General features: G+C 38.0%; 2 protein-coding genes across 4 annotated transcripts; both read right to left on the bottom strand.

Annotated features, from left to right (window-relative positions):
- Positions 1 to 10477: 10477 nt before the first annotated feature.
- Positions 10478 to 13790, bottom strand: LOC143858019 (F-box/FBD/LRR-repeat protein At1g13570-like). Of its 2 annotated transcripts, XM_077368602.1 has the most exons (5): positions 13744 to 13790; positions 13544 to 13580; positions 11554 to 12346; positions 11249 to 11404; positions 10478 to 11039 (listed from the first exon to the last, which is right to left on the bottom strand). In XM_077368602.1, exons 3-5 carry the CDS (start codon positions 12313 to 12315, stop codon positions 10755 to 10757), a joined length of 1203 nt encoding a protein of 400 aa, XP_077224717.1. In that variant the 5' UTR covers positions 12316 to 12346; positions 13544 to 13580; positions 13744 to 13790; the 3' UTR covers positions 10478 to 10754. The 2 variants fall into 2 exon arrangements, with proteins under 2 accessions (XP_077224717.1, XP_077224716.1); XM_077368601.1 differs by lacking the exon at positions 13744 to 13790 and having other exon boundaries at positions 13544 to 13718.
- A 5928-nt stretch (positions 13791 to 19718) lies between these two features.
- LOC143858125 (F-box/FBD/LRR-repeat protein At1g13570-like) lies at positions 19719 to 23400 on the bottom strand. Of its 2 annotated transcripts, XM_077368758.1 has the most exons (5): positions 23324 to 23400; positions 23097 to 23133; positions 21017 to 21809; positions 20713 to 20868; positions 19719 to 20546 (listed from the first exon to the last, which is right to left on the bottom strand). In XM_077368758.1, the coding sequence occupies exons 3-5, from the start codon at positions 21776 to 21778 to the stop codon at positions 20232 to 20234; spliced, it is 1233 nt and encodes a 410-aa protein (XP_077224873.1). In that variant the 5' UTR covers positions 21779 to 21809; positions 23097 to 23133; positions 23324 to 23400; the 3' UTR covers positions 19719 to 20231. The 2 variants fall into 2 exon arrangements, with proteins under 2 accessions (XP_077224873.1, XP_077224874.1); XM_077368759.1 differs by lacking the exon at positions 23324 to 23400 and having other exon boundaries at positions 23097 to 23291.
- Positions 23401 to 23616: the final 216 nt, after the last annotated feature.

The raw sequence follows: 23616 nt of genomic DNA, 5'->3' as shown, positions 1-23616 counted from the left end.
CCCGCGTTGAAGCCTACAATTGATATTAATGACTTCAAGCATGTTCAAGTTCAAGACTTGGCATATTTTCATCTTTTGGATTAGGCAGTAGGATTTTATCTTCGAGAGTTTCAAATGATAAACATTCCTTAGTACTTCAAAACTCGAGAATGAATTTTTTTAAACAAGGGGACTATGACGCGGACGGAAATCACCAAGTATGATGAGTTTAAAGAAGGAGATCTTGTTATGGTGTATCTTTGTAAGGCAAGGTTTCCAATAGAAACTTATAATAAGTTGAAGCAAAGAAAGTTTGGACCTTGCAAAGTTCTAAAGAAGTTGGGTGCATGTCACTTGGAGTTACCAAATGGATTAGCCATCAGCCCTGTTTTCAATTTAAGCAATCTTTACCCATATTATGGTGACCCAGATGGAGAGTTGTTTGAAGGCACTGATTTTCCTGCTATACCTGCTACTTTGCCGTGAGAAAATATCAATGTGCTGGACATGTGTTCTATCACTACTCGTTGTGGCACAGTACCTTGTGCGATGGAAAGGAAAACCAAACTCTGAAGATGCATGGATCTCAGCGAAAGAATTGAAGCAATTGGATGAGCAGCTTCGGCATGACCTCACGACGAACTCGAGGTCGAGTTCTTTTTTGGGATGGGGTGAATGATGCGGTGGCATATCCAAGTGGCACCGTAGGATAATGCCATTTGTCATCCATGTGGCACATCCTTTGGTGTGACTTGGTCTTTGACTTGGTCTTGGGTTGTTGCATAAAAAGTTGGCTAAGTAATAAGTATCTCTAGTTATTAGTAGTAGTGGAGTCTTTCTTTAATGCTTCTTTGAGACTTTGTTAAGACTTATTGGGTTTGTATTTTGACTACTTGGTAAATGGTATTGTCATGAAAATTGTCCTAGAAGTTATTATAGGGTACTAAGAATAGGCAGAAGTTTTTGGTAAGTCATTTTCCATGTATCTCATTTACTTCTTGTATCTCCATATATATCAATGAGAATGAGAAAAGAAGGGAGGGTACTTTGGTTAAAATTCTCTATAGCAAATTGCTGTAAATCTGGAGTTGAGTGATTCCTCCCAAGGGTTGAGTGATTCCCCTTCGGCGTTGAGCAATTCCGCCTTGCTAGTCGAGTGACTCCTAGCACCCTATCCGGCATCTAGTGATTCCGCCTTGCTATTCTTTACCATTATCTTTGTTCTTTGATCAAATCTCTTTTGTATTTTCATTTTGTGGGTTGTGGCCTGCATCATTTTCCCTTAAAAATATCTAAATCTACATAAGCATATAATAATGTAATCAAGTTAAGTTCTTTGGAACCCATATTTTCTTGGGTTCATTTGAATTTGTTTTATATGAAAACGATTTCTTCTCCACCCAAACAAATCTATCATTGTGCAAATTTCTATATTTAAAGTTATAATGACCTAGACTACCACAACAGTAGCATGTAGATGATGTAGATGGACTAGTATTATTGCAAGGAGATGCATTTTGAGAATAATTTCTCTTGTTAGGTGGGCAACTTTGATTCCTAAGAATTATGTCTACTATTTGTTCTTCAAAAAATAATTTTAAATCATGATTTTTTTTTTGAATGGTAAAAGATTTCATTCCAATAAGTGACGAGGGGGTCTATACAAGGAATCAAGAAAGAAAAGAGATAACAAATAGAAATAAAAGAAGAATAAGAAAATAAATGTCAAAACTCCAATTCCGCCCTAGTGACACCCTCTCTAGCAAGTCTATCAGCGACGTCACTGGCCTAATGCCGAATATGAATAAAAGAAACTCTAAATCCACTCAGCCTATCAAGAATTTCGCCAAGGAAAGCGACGAACCTCTGGGAGCCCTTAAGCCATCTAATAACATTAAGGAAGTCTCCTTCAATCACTACTTTATTCAGGTCATAGGATTCTAGCAACTTGATTCCTTGATGCACCGCTCGCACTTTAGTTTCATTTGCATCGGCAATACCTATAGGACCAAAAAATGCTCGAATGGCAGAACCCTCCCTAAGGACACCCCCAATACCAGTAGAACCCGGATTTCCAAAGCTAGAACCATCGAAATTTTGCTTAAGAGATCCGCTCACCAGGGGAGATCCATACTTGCACAATCCTAGGCGCCCGATCAGCTCCACTGCAGATTTCCTTCCATCATGGGCCGACACAAATTGGAATAGCAGTAAATACCTCACCCAAGAGATAGTGAGGGCAATCACCTTATTATAGAAGAATGGTTCTCTATTGCAATATCCTTTAAATATCCTTGTGTTGCGTTCTTTCCATAAGACCCAAATGATGGTTAGGACGGAAACATTCCAAATAATCTTCCCTTTTTTCCTCCATAGAGCCACGGTCCAACTCTCTAACAAGTCAATAAGCTACGCAGGTAAGACCCAAGAGATCCCAAATTTAGATAACACCCTACTCTAAACATCATGATCTCTACTCACTTTACAATGCATAAAAGGGTGATACATTGTTTCCCCATCTTCAATACAAAGGGCGCAATGATCTACTAACAACATCTCCCGATTTCTCAAGAAGTCAACCGTTTGGATTATTTCCAACAACCATGGCCCACCCCAAAGTACATACCCTTGGTAGAGCTTGGATGTCCCCAACTTTGGCAACTTTGGAGGGCAGAGCGAGGGATAAGGTTTAGGTAGAATGATTTGACGGATAATTCTCCATCCGAGTTCCAAATCCAAACCCTTTTTAATTGTGATTTTTAGAAAGTAATTTTTCATTTCCTTTCTCAAGTCTTGAGTCACTTGAATAAAATCATTATTTTCATTTTTCAAGACTTCAGTTAATTTAATCAACTCATCATTGTTTTAACTAATTTCTTTGTTTTCTTCTCTTAATGAAATGATTAAATCATTATTTTTTGAACTATTCAATTTTTTCATTTTTAGATCATAATTTTTCATTTTCTTCATTTAATACATTAATTTGTTGAATATAATCAATATTCAATCCATCATTTTCTTCTTTCCAAGTTTTGTTTTCCTTTTTTAAGATTTCATTTTCTTGAATAATCAATTCATAGTTGGAAGATAACTTCTTATTATTTTTCGAAAAAATTGGATCATAGGCCCTTTGTAAATTTCATACTCTTTTAAAATATTAGCAAGATATTTTTTAAGAGTTTTGGTTTTGAAAATATATTTTAATGCTTCAAATAACTCACCATAAGAGACTTCATCATCATCATCATGGGATGTACTAGTAAAACTATATTCATCCAATCCCATGAAACAAAAATGTTCATCATAAATATCTTCGAGTTTAGGCCAAATTTCCTTAGGACTATTACAAGTAGATATTCTACTGGACAAGGCACAACACAAGGAGTTCATAGCCTTGGAATCAAGGGTGACTGATTTTTTATCTTCATTATTTCACTTTAACTTAAAGGAAGTTTTCTCATTTGAGGAAAGTGTTTCTGCGGACAAGTGGCTTAAAAAGCCACCGATTGGTCGCTTTTTGTAGACCCCGCAGAGGTGGACCCGTCATACCAACCAATCGGTGGGTTTTTAAGCCACTTGTGCGCAGGGAGCTCCCTGCACACGTGCGCAGAAACAGTTTTCTCATTTTTAAAAGGTTAAAACTTTTTGGTTATATCTTGATAAATCGGTATATATTTTGCAGATTATAGATTTATAGGGACAAATCCCAAAAGTAAAAAGTACACAAAATGATATGATGGTAAGTGTGGAAGTTTTGTGACAAAAAAAACTCCCTAAAAGAAAAAAAAAACTAATATCCATTGCCCGTATTTTGTTAGATATGCCCCACTCTTTGATTTTGAGTTTCGTTCATTGGCGATAACCTTTCTGGCCCAACGAGTTGTTGGAGGGGAGTCAATGGACCCAGATGATCCGATGGATCCAAGTTTGGGCACATCAGTTGGATCCAAACATGTCCATTGGATCCTTACCCTAAGGCTAAAAATTATTTTGCATTTTGACCCAGACATAACTGCAAAATCCAATAGTGTCCTAAATCCTGAATGGAGGGTGCCAATTAATGTACGAATATAACCATCTTATTTTCATTCGTTTAGGTCTGTTTATTAGGTATATTTTCATAATATTGATGAAAACCCCTACTCAAAACAACAAACAAACATTTAATTTTCCCAAGTTTCATATCGACGATTCTCCTCTCTCTCTCTCTCTCTCTCTCTCTCTCTCTCTCTCTCTCTCTCTCTCTCTCTCTCTCTCTCTCTCTCGCCTTTCTTCCCTCTTTGCTTCCCTAAATCTAAGCAGCAAGCAAACTTCACTAAATATTAAGGAGGACCGGATAAGCCTAACTTTGTTTAGGGGCCCATTAATATGGGAATTAGTCATTACTGGTACAATTATTGTTGTTGCGCCCCTAAACTGCTTCTACATGTGCCTATTTGTCTTATTGCTTGAATCAAGCTAGGTGTTTGACCCAAGGAAGCAGGAATCTTCCCCTGCATCGGGGAATAGCGATTCCCTGGAACCCGATTCCGAATCGGGAATCTCAACGCTTGCCCAGAAAGTGGGAATTATGCTCCTCAAAATGGGAATCGTGCTTCCCCAAAATGGGAATCCCGCTTCCCCAAAATAGGATTCGCGGTTCCCAAAATGAGAACGTGCTTCCTCGTCGCTTCCCATCATTTTAATTTTATGGGAGTCACAAAAAATGGAAAGCACGCTTCCCCGTCTCTTTCCCGGCTTGCTTCCTTCGGTGCTTCCTCCAACCCTTCACCCTTCCCGCTTTCCACCATCCCAGGAGCCTTCGCTTCCCACTCTGGCAACCTTGGTTTGACCCTCTTATCTATAGGTAGGTAAACAAAGGCATGTACCATGCTAATAAAGGTGTGATGGGGTTTGTTGCTTGCCTTAGGACTAATAGTGTTAACAGACATTGCACAACATAATTAAGTAGGACCTAGGACACTTTGAGGTACGGTTCGATATAAATGGATCGTGACCCAGACTCAAAATGCAGGATCCAAAAAGGATCCAATGGCGTCGGATACAATTCTATACCAATAATGATTGTTGCGAGGAGTTATGGTGATGGAAAATGCGACGTGACTGTTTAATAATCGTCCCAAATCATATACAATGGCAATGGCAATAACCGTCGTTGAAGGCTAAATATTTTTTTGTTCAAAAAAATAATAAGAACTTTATAGGAGACAGTACATATCAGTACATATCCGTTGCAAAGTAAAGTCATCTCTAATAATAGAATTTTTTTGAGAATTTCCATTGCCAAAACATAAATAAATTCGCCGATCATTGGTGGGAAAGATGACGTAATCAATGGCGGGGAAAGACCGCGAAGGAAAAAACAATTGTCGCTTATATATAATTATATATAGAAAAATATTTAACATATTTTGTTTAGTATCTACCACGGCAATCAATCAATAAACGTCCCCATAAAAAATAATTTGCCAACAGTTTTAAATATACCATTGCTAAATATTAAAAAATAACCACAATATTTTTTAATATTTAGAAAAAAAAATATTAAAATCAAAATTTAATATTCTAATTTACCTTCTATAGAGATGTTAAAATTTCCATTGCGAAAGCCCATATTTCTTGTGGTGATAAAATAGAGAAATTAAAGAAGTGTATCCATCGAAACAAGGGGTATACACACCAGTTCTATGAAAGAAAAGTAATATATGTACCTGAAGGCAAGAGCTCACTGTTAAAACCATGATATTATCAAGAGTGCTAAGAAGTTGAGCCATCTCTCTAGACTTTTTATGGGATTCGCTATTGAACCAAAAATCAAGCACAACCTCAACCAGATATGGCAACCTCGTGACATCAAATCTGATTATGCTACCAGAGTACTGAAAAACTTTGAGATTCGGGACACGAATTTGGACCTCACTGAGAGGAGAATTTTTCCAATCGGTTATGCTCAAGCTTTCAAGTTGCAGACTTTCTGTAACAATATTGAGACTAGTCATACCAAGACAGTTCTCAAGATGTAATTTCTTCAAGGCTGAGCAACTGCCAAGAACTTGAACGAGCAACTCCGAGCTTAATCTTATCCGTACCAGCGATAAGGAATTAAGGGAGGCGAAAATCGTGAAATCCAATGGATTGAGTGTACAATAGCGCAATCTCAATATTATTAATGACTGATAAGAGAAGAAGTAATTTGGTAGTTCAAAGGGTCGGCAACCAGCAGGCTTATGGTTCCTGTAATTGCCTCCCCACAAAAAGTCTAGATCGAGCTCTTGGACCCCCCTTTTGATCGCGAAATTTAGCCATTGATTGATATAAGGATAGTACTCAGGATTATAACGGAATGTAAGGCAAAATTTTGTTATCCTATCACTTTTGTAACAAAGGAGGGATCTATGGACGAAGTCTACAAATCTTACCCTCCATTGGTTCTTCTCATGCATCACCCATTCCCTAGGCTCGATCGTGAGTAGTACGCTTGGCCTATGATCTTCTATGAAGAGATTCTCATCAAAATCAAGATCATGGATTTGCGTCCAAAGGTCTCTCCATCTTTTTGATAGAATGCTCGTTCTTATAGCGAATTTTGTGGGCAAATAAGCCATGATTAGGAGTAGGAGGACATCAGGCAAGTTGCTAAGCAGGTCGATTTTGTTCCTCATTGCTGACCCACCTGAGATTGAGAGAGGGAAAAAAAAAATGAAAACTTGGAGTTCCTGTATTATCATCTTTGAGGGAGGAGAGGGTAGTTATAATTATGTTTCTTGTCGCGGATTCTGCAAATTGGCTAAACTTAGATGAGAGAGAATCCTCAGGCACACCTAAATCTAATAGTGATTCTTACACATGGCTAATGAAAGAAAAAATTGGTTAAAGGATACCTGGTTGTATTGGCCACGCGCATTAAATTATAGAGATACTGTAGTACATAAAATCAATGGCTTCTTCTATTATTAGTTTGATGGCATGGAAAGCATTTAAAATGTTATAAATGGTATCCCTCATGACAAAGGAAAGGATTGCATTCCTACCAACCTTTGCTCAACAAATGAACGGTTTGGATCATGCTATGACGTGTACTTTTTGAAAAATAGGGGACTTCCCGAGCACACACCATATAAAGACTCTTAACTAAAAATGAGGACTGCTGTGATATGTAGTCATGGTTTAAAATTTCGGTTTCGGTAACTGTTTCAGACCCCACCAAAAACCGAAATTTCGGTCCGAAATTTGGTATTTTGGTTCCAAATTTCGGACAGAAATTCCAAATTTTCGGCCAAAATTTTGTAACACTTCTTTTTTAAATAAAAAATGTCATTAAATCGAAATTTCGGACCGAAATTACTGAAAATTCGGTCTGAAATTTCGTAAATGGCGAAAAATTGAATTTCGGAAAACTTCGGTTTCGGTCGAAATTTAAAACCATGTATGTAGTGCATAAACTGGAAAAAAAAAAAGGTGGTCTTCTCACTTCCATGGTACAATGATGGGACCCATAGATGCGAGTTTATTTGAAAGGCCAAAATTAGATAGGATCATTTTATGTGCCTAATTTTTGGGTTATTGCCCATCGATCTTAATTTGAATTAAGAATCATTGTATCCGTCTATCTTGATATGATTTAAGAGCCATAGTGCCAGAGCTCCCTTGTGTAGAATCATTCGCTTTTTGTTAAAGGCTGATTTTGAAAAACAAATGGCGAGATGGTTAACACCAGACATCAAGAACAGTTTTTGTTTTTCCTTTTCTTTTCTTTTCTTTTCTGTTTTTGCGACTAACTTTGTTGCGATGGAGGTTGGATCACCCCATGATTCAAATCCTATAAAAATGTTAGACAACTGGTTTAAATATTATATCGACTATTTATCGTGATATGTATCGAGATACATCGGTAATTATGCTAAAATTTAACGTCAATTTATCGTAAACTTTAAGTTAGAATGATAAAACCATGGAATTTATTAGATTTTAAACTTCCTAAATAGGCTAAAAGCTTTTCCAAAGCTTCATTATTTCTTTCTAAGTTTATATTTATTAGGAAAAAACTTTCAAAATGGAAATCCATACTGAAAATAAAGATGGAAATGAAAGTCACTGACGAGTTGGTCATCTTTGCAGTGTTTTAGGCATTTGTCAGGATTCAAGCTCGCTTCCTTGCTTTCTTGTGCACATGTTGTGATAGAGAACCATGCTATTTTTTTTCACAAAATGGATGTCTGTTTTGCTTACGGCCCTCTTTTTATTATTTGCCTGAATTTATCAAGTGCAAGTTGCTTCTCTTAGAAGGTTGAGACATAATAAGAAGACACACTTCAAAGAAGAAGAAGCGACGATTGTGTTGTTTAAACATTAACTAATTTGATCCCTTTGGATCTTGGGCATCAAATCAAAGAAAAATTCAATTTCTAACGAGATGACGGCCGAAACTTTTCCGTCCCCTGGGATTGGATTATAGGCGATTGAGAACAAGAGGGGAACGAAACTTCTTCCTTGGGCTCCTCTGCCTCTGCACAGGTGGAAAGGACTTTTTAGGTGCAAAATGCGACTCTTAATGCAGGGATGTTGGCACACGCAGAACGTGAACGACTCTTGGGGTTGACAGACCATCCAACCTAGGCTACACGACAAAACAACGCAAATGAAACGCCAGTGTGAGGGATAGTGAATTAAAAAGGCAAATTCATCTGGGAAGATGAATTCGTTGCTTCCTTGATCCGGGAAAATCTACGGCTGCCGAAAAGTAAAAGTACAAGTGATGGAAAGTAAAGATAAGATGCTAATATATGTTTGGATTTGGTTTTGTGACCTCTTCCTTGGAGACAAACGCCTCCTTATATAGCTTTATTTGGGTAATCGTTACCCATCACCCCAAGTTCTTCTTGGAGGGAAGTTTTTGGTAACCACCCATGATGGGCTCGGTTATTCTCACATCATCCATTGTCCAGGTAGTTATCGTCCACCTTCCCACATTTGGCAACAACTGTGCCACATCCTTGAATCAGCTTCACCAAATGGTGTCTCAATAAGTCGGTCCCATTCGACCAATTGGCTCTTTAGAGATAAACATGCTTTAATGAAAATCTCCAATAACTATTCATCCTTCTAGATTACATTACCTGCATGTAGTTTCACGCGCTCATTAAATGCCGACATGGCATGTAGCCTGTTGACTCGGTCCGAATGGACTGCCACTTGATAATTTTGTCATTTATCACTCACTGATCTCCAAAATAGGTGTAAACAGCAATTTATGTATCTTTCAATGACAGAAATGAGTTTCCCTCACACATTAGATGTGATTAATCGAACCAATGTTTAAGTGAGGGAGAATATTTGAAGTGGGCCCAATGACTTCACGGATCATGTCATCGATTTGCAGATGAATATAGTTTTCTTCTAATCATTGATGTATCCACCCTACTCTTTGTGAGGTGATATGTTTTCAGCTGCAATGGAGATTCATAGCACAAAACCCAGCTGCTTAGGGAGTGTTCTTTAACCATTTTTGGAGGTGCTTCTGCTCTATTTATAAGTTTCGATGCAACAACAGGAAGTTACATTCTACTTGTTTTGTTCAACAAATGGTCCATTCATATACAGTAATCATATTGTACTTGGTAAAAGTGTATGTGCATGTGAATGAGTTTCTGGGTTTCCTAAATAGTGTAATGCAAAATGTACTTCAAATCTGTCAATTTCAACAAATTCCAACTCTATAGTGACATTCGGCATAGATTTGTGCCGAAATTTCGTAGCCAAAAGGGAGTCTCTCCAAGCTATTCTATCTACCCATTTCTCCCACTCAGAAGACCGGAGAATGAGAATCATTGAACAAACGCAGCCTATTTTATTAAAACAGAAGCTGAAACTGATTGTGTCCAGTACATGCTTCTAACAAGTGACAAGCTCTCAGTCAATAGATCTGACCTGCACTCATGCCACTCTAGTCCTCAATTCGTATATACTTTCCCAACAAACTCCATATGTTAGAATGGATGGTTGACATTCCAAACCTTCAAATTTGTGGAGGTTTTAAGTTACTTTCTACATTTCTGAACCTTCAATTTTACAAACCACAAGTTCAATGGCTTCAAATGGGAAAAATTATGGGGCAAAGTCTATATCCATGTTGGGTACAAATAAATGAAGGGCATAGATCATCCAACAAGTAGTTCCCACCCTAAACTTAGGATAGGATACTATAGTTTCTCATTTAAAAACTATGGCAAAATTAAAAAACCAGCAACTGATATTCGCACTACCATGTTTGGTAATGGACAAACTAACCTTTGTGTTATTATTTAACCAGCTTTCAAAGCTTATTACAATTCCCAAAATGCTCTCAGCAACCAATTAAAAAGGAAAGACAGGGCGAGTTCGTCCCATTATAAAAACATGGTAGTATCAATATAAGTTGCCTGAAAACCAAATGAACATGCTACGAGAGCATCCAACCACGTCTCCATACACAAAAAGGAATTGTAGACTCAATTTTGCGTAAACCCATATAAGCTTTCATATATTCATTGAACAAGATTACTGAATTTCATCTTCTAGTATCCCTCAAAAGACAGATACAATCCAGAAAACAGTAAGTCTGTAATGTGTTTGTAAATGAGGAAAGTCAGGCCACATTGTGTGATAAAAGGATCATTACTACAGTTTTATAAAGATTTATGTGCAGTACTTGAGTTTAAACAAGAAAAGAGAGGTCAAAATTTTCCTCAAGACCTATGTCGTCCTAAAGCTGTCCAAGATTGAATCGCAGTGGCCTCTTAATCATTGAATAAGATCTCTGCTTGTGTTGAAGCTCTTTGAAATCGAATCAGCTTTCTCAAAAACATCGCTTCAACCTTGAAATCGTCTAGTATAGGGTCGATAGTCAGAGTCTTAAGCACCGGCGAATTAGCGAGAAGCAGTCTTATGAATTTTATTTCCGACTTATTTCCAACCACATTATCCATCTTCACTGTTCGGAGGTGTTTCAACATGCAATCTTTCTGTTCTTGGGCTTTCCAGGGGACTACAGCAGGGTGATCATCACTCTCTGTAAAATATGCCTAGAATTCGGAATCTAGGTTAGAGTAGTATCAAAAGAAACTAAGGCCCTGTTCGTTTGAGATTATGACAACCGATGGTGAGCTTCCAAACCGATTATTGGGCTCTCAAATTACATTAATTTTGAGTCCAATAATCGGTTTGGGGCTTGACCGTCGGTTATCATAATCTCAAACGAACAGGGTATAAACCTTATGTTTAGAAAACTCACTCTGATTTCTAGTTTCTGGAGACGGTGAGAGCTTCTAAAGAAGCAAAGAATGGCCAAGATCTCTTTTCCATTTTCAAAATCAACGTCCAAAGAGAGTTTCTTAAGATGCCCAAATGTATTAGGAACCATCTCCGGTACATCTGCAACAGCCAGAAACTGGAATACCAGGGAAAAAGAAGAAAATTAATATTTTGGTTTGATAATGAATACCAAATTACGACTTGGTTTGATAATGAATCCTAAATTACGACTAGAATATTTTTTCCTGTAAGAGTTGATTGTGCATACGCTTGAAAATTATTTACCTTTAAGAATTGATTGTGCATCCTCAGCACCTCAACATTGCGTAAACAACAGAGAACCTTGTGCATTCCAAGCTCCTCCACTGGGGTGTTTTCAAAACAAATAACTTCGAATGAACCACCAAGGTATAAGTAACGGAGATCCGGAATATTGATTTTAGGACAAGTATGCTCATAGCCATAATCTAGATATGTCAAACTCTCAAGAAGCGGAGATTTGGAAATCAGACATTGGAGTTCATCACTGGAGATGACTACATCACAAAGATAAAGGCTCTTGAGACGACTAAAGCCTTCAAATGCCTGAGGTATTTTGAAAATGCAGTGCTGCAATCTCAAATTATATAGCTCTTGACAAGAGAAGAAACATGAAGGCAACTTATAAATATCACCAAAAGAAAATTCAAGGATTAATTCCTTAATCCCGTGTCTTGACACGAAAAGTATCCACTGATTGAAATCAGAACAGGGAGGAAGATAGTCAACACACTTAAACTTGTGAATTGATCCTCTATGCCGCAAGAGAACTTGATAGACAATGTTCACACACTTCTTAAGGGTCTCGTTCGAAGATGGGATGCCAGTTGGATCACATTGCCAATCGAATACGATGTGTGGTATTGTAACCCACATATACCTCCAATTACTTGACAAGATGCTCGTCCTCACAGCATCCTTGAATGGCAAACGTACAAGAATTGCGTCTATGACACCCCTAGGAAGATTGCTGATCACATCAAAGGTTGAAGCTCGTCGCAATTCCATTTCGGAGGGAGAATTCTATTCGTGTTTTCTTCTGAAATTCAAGAAACAAAAATTCAGCCACCTCAAAGTTACATCCAATTTATATGAAGAAACAAATTGAATCAAAAGCAAATCAGCAACATAAATAAAAGAGCATTTCTAGGAAAACGGGATCCCGTTTTGGGGGAAAAAGGGACATTGATCATTGCAGCCACTATTCCAATACTGCCAAACATGGAGATTGATACGTGCAAAAGACAGACTTGTGGAGAAGAGAGTTCTGATAAGTAAGAAAGCTTGTAATTTCTGAGTTTAAACACAGAAGTTGAAGTTGTTTATTTGAGTTAGAATTCCAGTTAATAAGTTGAGACAGTAAATTGAGGGCTACGGGCAGAAATTTTCAGACTGCTATATTGTTTGTGCTGCTAGTATACCTTCTTATATGATTTATTCGTCTTATTTCACTGCACAATTCTGAATATTTAAGCAGTCAGAAAGTTCGAGCTATCTGAAAATTCTAAGGAATGAAATTTTCTGAATAAAAACACAGGGATATGAAATAATGTGTAATTTGAAATTTTCAGAGGAATGAAATTTTCATGAAAAATTCCACTAAGAAGTTAAAATTCATGGGTTTATTTAGCAGGCTAGCAACTGTAATTTTCAGTTATAGTTCTACTTGCATCAATATGCATAGAAGAAGGGGAATTGTGATTAAATTAACAGAAATTTGAAGTATGTAAAGTGAAAATCTATTAGCAACGAAGCTAATTTTATCACGATAAAATTCCTACAATCTCTGATTTTTTTTCAAGATAAATACCAAAAAATGAGAAGAAAATCAACCTAGAAATATCAATTTAATTTCAAGAAAAACAACCCACCAAATTTTTGATACCTTCTAAGATACTAAACCCAAAACACCCACAGAAAAACCAAAACAGAAATCTCAGAGTTGTGCCAAGATTATAACAAAGTAACCACCCAATTCTGAGACAAAAAAAGAACCAACTAATCATATAGCTTTGTCAAGATAAACAACCCAGAAATCCAAAGTAGAGAGAGAGAGAGAGAGAGAGAAACAATCTTCAAGAGGGGTTGTGAATTGCAGAAAAAAATCTTCTATAAAGTTGGGTTTTCTTTAGAGATGCAGAAATGGAAGGAAGAGAAAAATCAAGAGTGAAAACAAGAAAAACCAAGAGAAAGAGAGAGAGAGAGAGAGACAGAGAGAGAGAGAGAGAGAGCTGACCTTTGTTCGGACGAGCAGTGTGGGACGAAGGATAAAGCTACATTATCAACAAACCATATATATGTGTCAAGATAAACTACCCAGAAATCCAAAATAAACAGAAAAGAAAGAGAGAAAAATCCTCAAGAGGGGTTGTGAATGGCAGACAAAAATCAAGAAAGAAAACAAGAAAAACAGAGAGAGAGAGAGAGAGAGATGACCTTGTTCGAAAGAGAGAGACGAGCAGTGTCGGATGAAGGAGACAGCTATAATATGAGGACTCATTGCTCGTATTTATTAGGGCTGCAACTCGAGCCGGGTTTTACCCGACCCGCATCGACCCGACCCGACCCGAAAATAGGCTGGGTTGGGTTCAGGTTTCATGGGTTTCGGGTCGAGCCGGGTTGAGCATTCAAAAAGCCCGCATGAATCTCGGGTCGAGCCGGGTTTGAAGGGGCCCGACCCGACCCGACCCAAGTTACATAAGTTATAGTATGTACATTTTTTTCTATTGTTAGTTAAAAGTTAAAAGTGAAAACCCACGCACCCACTGTTATTGTGTGTGAGTGTAATTTCTGCTTCTATGAGTTGAGTTGATTCAAGTGTTTGATTCAGCATTGTTTGATTGTAATTACAACATTGTTTGATTCAAGTGTAATGTGAGTGTAATTTCTGCTTCTATGAGTTGAGTTGCCTTGCCAAACAAGAATTTTCCTTAAAAAATTGCGTCAACGTGAAAAAACCCGAACCGACCCGACTCGAGATATTGCTCGAGTAGGGTTGGGTTCTCCAAAACCCGACCCGAGTTGCAGCCCTAGTATTTATTAATGGGACGTGATATATTCCACTTAGGGGTGGACATGGTTCCGGTTCGAACCGAGGAACCGAACCCAACCGGCACATTTGGTTCGGTTCGGTTTGGTTCCATTTCTATATGGTTCGGTTCCGGTTCCAAAATCCGGGAACCGGTGAAAATTCGGTTCGGTTCTGGGTTTGGGATCCCGGAACCGAGAACCGAATTGGTTCAATGAGGGCATGTTTGCCTTGAATATTATGGCCTGATTATTTCCCAAATTTGTAGTTCATGGCTTCATGCATTGCCAAAATTTGTGCATGATTATCCCACCTGCTTGTACTTCTTCATACTTCATATAAGTTTTGCATTGTCCAAAAGGTTGGGTAAACCCATAACCGAACCGATTATATATGGTTCTGGTTCGGTTCGGTTCCACAGATATATGGTTCGATTCTGGTTCCAATTTCAGGGAACCGATTATACATGGTTCGGTTATGGGTTTAGCCCAAAACCGAACCGAACCGAACCATGTCCACCCCATTTTCTTACTTGGGACTTAACATATTTGTGAGTTGTGAGATCAAGGTTTTAAATTTCGACCCAAATCCAGGATTTTGGGTTTCGGGTGAGACCCACCGAAACCGAAATTTAGTAAGGTCGTTACAAAATTTCGACGGAAATTTCATCATTCCCAAAATTTCAGTCTAAAATTTGGAATCACCAAAAAAATCTTAGTTTTATTCGTTATTTAATATTATCGCCGAAATTTTGTGTGGAATAAAATATTACTTTATTTGATTTCGATAGATTCCGTCCCTCACTGATCTTTTAGACTAAAGGGACCTGTCACAGGAAGAAAAAAGGGAAAATAAATCATTTCCGTTCATTTACACCGGGCCCTTGGGCAAAATGTTAGATTTTTTTTTTCTTTTCTTTTTTTCCATGGCATAGGGTATCCCCACCCCAATTTTAGATTTATCCAAACAAAGGTACACGCAGCTAACGCATGACTTGTTAAATTCACTTAGGGCCCGTTTGGATACCTCAGATTTTGTATTTGGATTTGGAATTGAGTTTTCAGTACAAAATGAATAGATCTGCCGGCTCATGTTGAGGGAGACAGAGAGGGAAGGGGGTAATTCCTACTGCAGGGGAGAGGTTGAGGAGCCAAGAGGGTGAAGGAAACTGCCAGATCTATGAATTTCCAATTTCTTATTTCCACAACTTATTTGGAAATCTGATTTTTTTCACTGCCAGTCGCTAAATTGGAAATTTAAGGATTTGATCCGGATCCAAATGTCAACGCAAAAAGAGTTGCAAATGTGAGAATTCCAAATCAAAATCTTCTCGGCATCCAAACGGGCCCTTAGGGGTTGCTGCATTTCAGTGAAATTCCAATAGGAAAGTACTAAATTTTCTCTTGAATAGTGATTTTCCAATGTTCGGTTGCTCTACGTCAATGACTTTCTAGTCTGACCTGTGATTCTGTAGCAGGTCCAGCCCATGTGTAGGCCCCACATTCCATTTCGGAGGGAGAATTCTATTCCTGTTTTCTTCTTAAATTCAAGAAACAAAAATTCAGCCACTTCAAAGTTACATCCAATATTTTACGGAGAAACAAATTGAATCAAAAGCAAATCGGCAACATAGATGAAAGAGCATTTCTAGGAAAACGGGATCCCGTTTTGGGAAAAGCAGGGACATTGATCATTGCAGCCACTATTCCAATACTGCCAAACAGGGAGATTGATACATGCAAAAGACAGACTTGTGGAGAAGAGAGTTCTGATAAGAACTAATAAAGTATAATGAAAGAGGCACATCTCAAAGCCAAATGACACCCAAATTCAATACCCATCGCAATGCATCAAATTGAAACAAAAACAACCAGCCCAACTCTCAAATTTTATCAGGATAAAATCTCTACAATCTCTGATTATTTTCAAGTTAAATCCCTACGATCTCTGATTATTTTTCAGAACACCCACACAAAAACCAAACCAGAAATCTCAGACTTCTGCGAAGATATATATATATATATAGAGAGAGAGAGAGAGAGGAAATTGTTTGTGTGCAGCTGCACAGATAAGCTATCTGTGCATGGCTGCACAAACCATAGTGGGGGTCACATTTCTTGGGGGATCCAAAGCATTCATTTGGAAGGCCCTTTCATGGAGTGTGTGTATTAAAAATCAGCCCTATAGGATCATCCTAACCTAATCAAAGTTGGAGGGGAAAATGGACAGACACAGACACTGTTTCTACCCATTTTTTCCCTCCACAAATGGTTGGGTTAGGATGATCTTCAAAGGCCGATTTTTGGTACACACCCTATCCATGAAAGGGCCTTCCAAATGAATGCTTTGGATCCCCCAAAAAATGTGCCCCCCCCCATGGTTTGTGCAGCCATGCACAAATAGCTTATCTGTGCAGCTGCACACAAACCATATATATTATATATATGTATGGGAAAGGTGTGCGTACTCGGTCGAGTAGATAAGCTTATCTACTCGGTCGGGTTAAAAACAGTGGGGGCCCACATTTTTTGGGTGATCCAAACCATTCATTTGAAAGGCCCTTACATAGATAAGGTGTCCACAAAAAATCAGCCCCATAGGATCATCCTAACCCATCCAACAGTGGAGGGAAAAATGGGCAGATTTGTGGACAAGCTGTGTTTATCCATTTTTCCCCACAGAAGAGAAAGGGAACACCCCCAGAGCCAGAACACAGGCGCCGACCTCTCCGCCACCAGCACAAGTGAATAAGAGAAGATCACGTCTCCTAAGGTGGCGGTATCACCGTCTACAGGTCGAGTCACGAGATCTCTTGCGATCCTTCCTTTACGAGGCCTAGCCGATCAACTGTTCGATGCTATCCTCACCTATTTTATCCACTCGATCCTGCTTGATATGCTTGCCGCGGAGAAAGACTCTTTCTAAAGACTAAAAAAATGGTCAAAGAATCCAATTTTCCAGTCGGCCCTTCACTGTTGCATGGGTTAGGATGATCCTATGGGGCTGATTTTTTGTGGACACCCTATCTAGCTAAGGCGAATGGTTTGGATCACCCCAAAAATGTTGGCCCCCACTGTTTTTAACCCGACCGAGTAGATAAGCTTATCTACTCGACCGAGTACGCACACCTTTCCCTATATATATATATATATATATATATATATATATATATATATATAAGAACTGAAATATATGATTGTGGGCAACCAGAAAAATTTGTGAATTTTAACAAAATAACCACCCAAATCTCATAAAGAAAAAAAAAAGAACCAACAAATCATATAACTTTGTCGAGATAAAGAACCCAGAAATCCAAAGTAGACAGAGGAGAGAGAGAATCTGAGAGAAGAGGGGTTGTGAATGGCAGAAAAAAATCTTCTAAAGTTGGGTTTTCTTTACAGATGGGTGATTTCTTTTGAGATGCAGACATGGAAAGAAGAGAAAAATCAAGAAAGAAAACAAGAAAAACCAAGTAGGAGAGAGAGAGAGAGAGATGACCTTTGCTCGACATAGAGACGAGCAGTGTGGGATGAAGGAGAATGCTATATATATTATGAGGATTAAGGCGATGATTCATTGCTCGTATTTATTAATGGGAAGTGATATATTCGACCCATATTCTTCCTTGGAACGGTCCCTGTAGGCTGTAGCATTTTTGTGAGTAGACTTCATTGTTTCAAATTTCGGTTTCGGAATGCATTTCAGTCCTCACCGAAACCGAAATTTCGAAATCTTGGACGAAATGAATAAGGCCACGTTTGGATACCCACAAGATTAGGATTTGGATTTAGTTCATATTTTGAACTGGATCAAATTCTTTAGATGTCCAAATCAGCTACGATAGTTCAAAAAATTCCGATTTTGAAATCTGTTCTGCGAGACATTATTTGGAAATCAATATTTGTGGCAACTTCCTTCACCGTCGCTGCTCCTCGACGTTGCTCCGGCAGGAGCGAGACATCCATCTCTCTCTCTCTTAAAACATATTCATGAAGATGATTGATGTAGTTTGTATCCAAAACTCAAATCCAAATCAAAATACAAATACATGAGGTATCCAAACGGGCCCTAATAGAATATTTTATCCATAGAGAATTTCGGCCGAAATTGGGCAAAATTTCAGAATTTCGGACGAAATAGAATAATAGAATATTTTATCTTGTAGAGAATTTCGGCCAAAATTTCAATAATTTCGGAAGATATTAAATAATTAATAAAAATTGAGATTTTTGGGTGAAATCCCTTAAATTTCGGAGAAAATTTCCGAATAAGCGAAATTTTGACCGAAATTTCGGTCGAAGTAAACGATCGTTTCGGGCATGTACGATTTCGGTTTCAGTCTCCACATTCGAACCGGTTTCTATAGAATAGTGACTTTCCAGTGTTGGGTTGCTCTACTTCAATGACTCTCTAGTCTGACCTGTGATTCTGCTGGGTTGACGCGGCATGTTAAAATCCAAAGCCCAAAATCTTTAACTAGGGAGAGAATTTTCGAGATTTTCCAGTGGAATCCTCCCCTAACATCCCCCCGCTACTTCTAATAAAAAAAGAGAGCCGAAAATATGATCATCTTCCTCTTCCAACCCTAGCAACTCAACTAAGCCTTTGTCCCAAACTAGTTGGGGTGGGCTAATGAATCCTATAGAAAATTTTCAAGAAGAAGGTGAAAGGGTCTTCCAACCTTAGCAACAGAGAAAAAATTATCAAATTCCAACTCTATGGTGACATTTGGCATAGATTTGAGCTGAAATTTCATATCCAAGGGGAGTCTCTCACTCTCTCCTTGACATGCTGTCAGTCAATAGATCTGACCTGCACTCGGGCCACTCTAGTCCTCAATGCGTATATTCTTTCCCAACAAACTCCAACTGTTAGAATGGATGGTTGACATGCCAAACTCTCTTGCATCAGTCAATCCGAACCCTCCAATTTGTGGAGGTTTAAGTTACTTTCAACATTTCTGAACGTTCAATTTTACAAATCACAAGTTCAAGGGCTTCGTATGGGAAATATTATGGGGCCAAGTCTATATCCATGGTCGGTACAAACAAATGAAGGGCATAGACCATCCAACAAGTAGTTCCCACCCTAAACTTAGAATTGGACACAATATAGTTTCTCATTTAAAAAGTAAGGCAAAATTACAAAACCAGCAACTGATATTGGCACTACCATGTTTGGTAATGGACAAACTAACCTTTGTCTTATTATTTAACCAGCTTTCAAGCAACCAATTAAAAACGAAAGACAGGGTGAGTTCATCCATCATAAAAACATGGTAGTGTCAATATAAGTTGCCTGAAAACCAAATGAACACGCTATGAGATCATCCAACCACATCTCTCCATACACAAAAAGGAATTGTAGACTCAATTTTAGGTAAACCCATAAAAGCTTTCATACATTCACTGAACAAGATTAGAGAGTTTCATCATCTAGTATAACTCAAAAGTCAGATACACTCTGGAAAACAGTAAGTCTTGAGTATTCAAGCTAGAAATACCATCTATTTGAAGAATTCCTTGAACAAAGTGTTATATCCACCATCAAAAGACTTGATTAACGCCAAATGCAGCTCCCTTGGCCAAGGCTTAGAACTCCGTAACCGACCTCTCTTTTTCTCGTAGATTATGATCATGTGTAACTAGAAGACGCAGTTAGCAGGCTACTGGGAGAATTGACTCAGCATTGATCATTACTAAGGTTAGATCCACTCCGTAATGTGTTTGTAAATGAGGAAAGTCAGGACACATTGTGTGACAAAAGGGTCAATACTAAGGTTTTACAAAGATTTATTATGAGCAATGCCCGAGTTTAAACAAGAAAAGAGAGGTCAAAATTTTCCTCAAGACCTATGTCGTCCTAAAGCTGTCCAAGATTGGATCGCAGTGGCTTCTTAATCATTGAATAAGATCTCTGCTTGTGTTGAAGCTCTTCGAAATCGAATCAGCTTTCTCAAAAACATCACTTCAGACACGAAATCATATATTTCAGTGTCGATAGTCAGTGTCTTAAGCACCGGCGAATTAGCAAGAAGCAGTCTTATGAATTCTATTTCTGAGTTATTTCCAGTCACATGGTCCATCGTCACTGTTCGGAGGTGTTTCAACATGCAAACTCTCTGTTCTTGGGCTTCGCAGGGGACTACACTATCGCTATCAACACTATCGCTATCAACACTATCGCTATCAACACTATCTGTAAAGCATGCCTAGAATTTGGAATATAGGTTAGAGTAGTATCAAAAGAAACTAAGGTCCTGTTAGTTTGAGATTATGACAACCATACTTTGAGTCCAACAATCGATTTGGGGGCTCACTATCGGTTGTCATAATCTCAAACAAACAGGGTATAAATCTTATGTTTACAAAACTTACTCTGATTTCTAGTTCCTCAAGACGGCGCGAGCTTCTAAACAAGCAAAGAATGGCCAAGATTTCTTTTCCATTTTCAAAATCAACGTCCAAAGAGAGATTCTTAAGATGCCCAAATGTATTAGGAACCATCTCCGGTACATCTCCAACAGCCAGAAACTGGAATACCAAGGAAAAAGAAGAAAATTAATATTGGTTTGATAATGAATACCAAATTACGAATTGGTTTGATAATGAATCCTAAATTATGACTTGAATATTTTTTCCTGTAAGAATTGATTGTGTATACGACTTGAAAATTATTTACCTTTAAGAATTGATTGTGCATCCTAAGCACCTCAACATTGCGTAAACAACAGAGAACCTTGTGCATTCCAAGCTCCTCCACTGGGGTGTTTTCAATACAAATAACTTCGAATGAACCACCAAGGTATAAGTAACGGAGATCCGGAATATTGATTTTAGGACAAGTATGCTCATAGCCATAATCTAGATATGTCAAACTCTCAAGAAGCGGAGATTTGGAAATCAGGCATTGGAGTTCATCACTGGAGATGACTACATCACAAAGATAAAGGCTCTTGAGACGACTAAAGCCTTCAAATGCCTGAGGTATTTTGAAAATGCAGTGCTGCAATCTCAAATTATATAGCTCTTGACAAGAGAAGAAATATGAAGGCAACTTATAAATATCACCACAAGAAAATTCAAGGATTAATTCCTTAATCCCGTGTCCTGACAGGAAAAGTATCCACTGATCGAAATCAGAACAGGAAGGAAGATAGTTAACACACTTAAACTTGTGAATTGATCCTCTATGCCGCAAGAGAACTTGATAGACAATGTTCACACACTTCTTTAGGGTCTCGTTCGAAGATGGGATGCCAGTTGGATCACATTGCCAATCGAATATGATGTGTGGTATTGTAACCCACTTATACCTCCAATTACTTGACAAGATGCTTGTCCTCACAGCATCCTTGAATGGCAAACGTACAAGAATTGCGTCTATGACAACCCTAGGAAGAGTGCTGATCACATCAAAGGTTGAAGCTCGTCCCAATTCCATTTCGGAGGGAGAATTCTATTCGTATTTTCTTCTGAAATTCAAGAAACAAAAATTCAGCCACCTCAAAGTTACATCCAATATTATATGAAGAAACAAATTGAATCAAAAGCAAATCAGCAACATAGATGAAAGAGCATTTCTAGGAAAATGGGATCCCGTTTTGGGGAAAAAAAGGACATTGATCATTGCAGCCACTATTCCAATACTGCCAAACATGGAGATTGATACATGCAAAAGACAGACTTGTGGAGAAGAGAGTTCTGATAAGTAAGAAAGCTTGTAATTTCTGAGTTTAAACACAGAAAACAGAAGTTGAAGTTGTTTATTTGATTCAGAATTCCAGTTAATAAGTTGAGACAGTAAATTGAGAGTACACTCTGACTCTATTTATAGGTGTGATAGGGGTGGATTTTTTCAATAAATGAGGGCTACAGGCAGAAATTTTCAGACTGCTATATTGTTCGTGCTGCTAGTATACCTTCTTCTATGATTTATTCATCTTATTTCACTGCACAATTCTGAATATTTAAGCAGTCAGAAAGTTCGAGCTATCTGAAAATGTCTAAGGAATGAAATTTTCTGAATAAAAACACAGGGATATGAAATAATGTGTAATTTGAAAATTTCAGAGGAATGAAATTTTCATGAAAAATTCCACTAAGAAGTTAAAATTCATAGGTTTATTTAGCAGGCTAGCAACTGTGATTTTCAGTTATAGTTCTATTTGCATCAATATGCATGGAAGAAGGGGAATTGTGATTAAATTAACAGAAATTTGAAGTATGTAAAGTGAAAATCTATTAGCAACGAAGCTAATTTTATCAAGATAAAATTCCTACAATCTCTGATTATTTTTCAAGATAAATACCCAAAAAATGAGAAGAAAATCAACCTAGAAATATCAGTTTAATTTCAAGAAAAACAACCCACCAAATATTTGATACCTTTTAAGATACCAAACCCAAAACACCCACAGAAAAACCAAAACAGAAATCTCAGAGTTGTGCCAAGATTATAACAAAGTAACCACCCAAATCTCAGACAAAAAAGAACCAACTAATCATATAACTTTGTCAAGATAAACAACCCAGAAATCCAAAGTAGACAGAAGAGAGAGAGAAAGAGCGAGAAACAATCTTCAAGAGGGGTTGTGAATTGCAGAAAAAAATCTTCTATAAAGTTGGGTTTTCTTTCCAGATGGGTGATTTCTTTAGAGATGCAGAAATGGAAAGAAGAGAAAAATCAAGAAAGAAAACAAGAAAAACCAAGAGAGAGAGAGAGAGAGAGAGAGAGAGAGAGAGAGAGAGAGAGAGCTGACCTTTGTTCGGACGAGCAGTGTGGGACAAAGGAGAAAGCTACATTATCAACAAATCATATATATGTGTCAAGATAAACTACCCAGAAATCCAAAGTAGACAGAAAAGAGAGAGAGAGAGAGAGAAATATCTACAAGAGGGGTTGTGAATGGCAGAAAAAATCAAGAAATAAAACAAGAAAAACCGAGAGAGAGAGAGAGAGAGAGAGAGAGAGAGAGAGAGAGATGACCTTTGCTCGAAAGAGAGGGACGAGCAGTGTGGAATGAAAGAGAAAGCTACATTATGACTTAAGAGGATTCATTGCTCGTATTTATTAATGGGACGTGATATATTCGACTCATTTTCTTATTCGGGACGGCCGCTGTAGCATATTTTTCTATTGTGAGTTGTGAGATCAAGGTTTTAAATTTCGACCCAAATCCGGAATTTAGGGTTTCGGGTGAGACCCACCGAAACTGAAACCGAAATTGGGTAAAGTCGAAACGTTACAAAATCTCGACCGAAATTTCATTTTTCAGTCAA

Source organism: Tasmannia lanceolata, unplaced genomic scaffold (assembly GCF_043159265.1).
Source record: "Tasmannia lanceolata isolate RefF3 unplaced genomic scaffold, GAP_Taslan_0.1 ptg000025l, whole genome shotgun sequence".
NCBI lineage: Eukaryota > Viridiplantae > Streptophyta > Magnoliopsida > Canellales > Winteraceae > Tasmannia > Tasmannia lanceolata.
The sequence above is the reverse complement of the archived record's forward strand: the minus strand, read 5'-3'. Positions and strand labels throughout refer to the sequence as shown.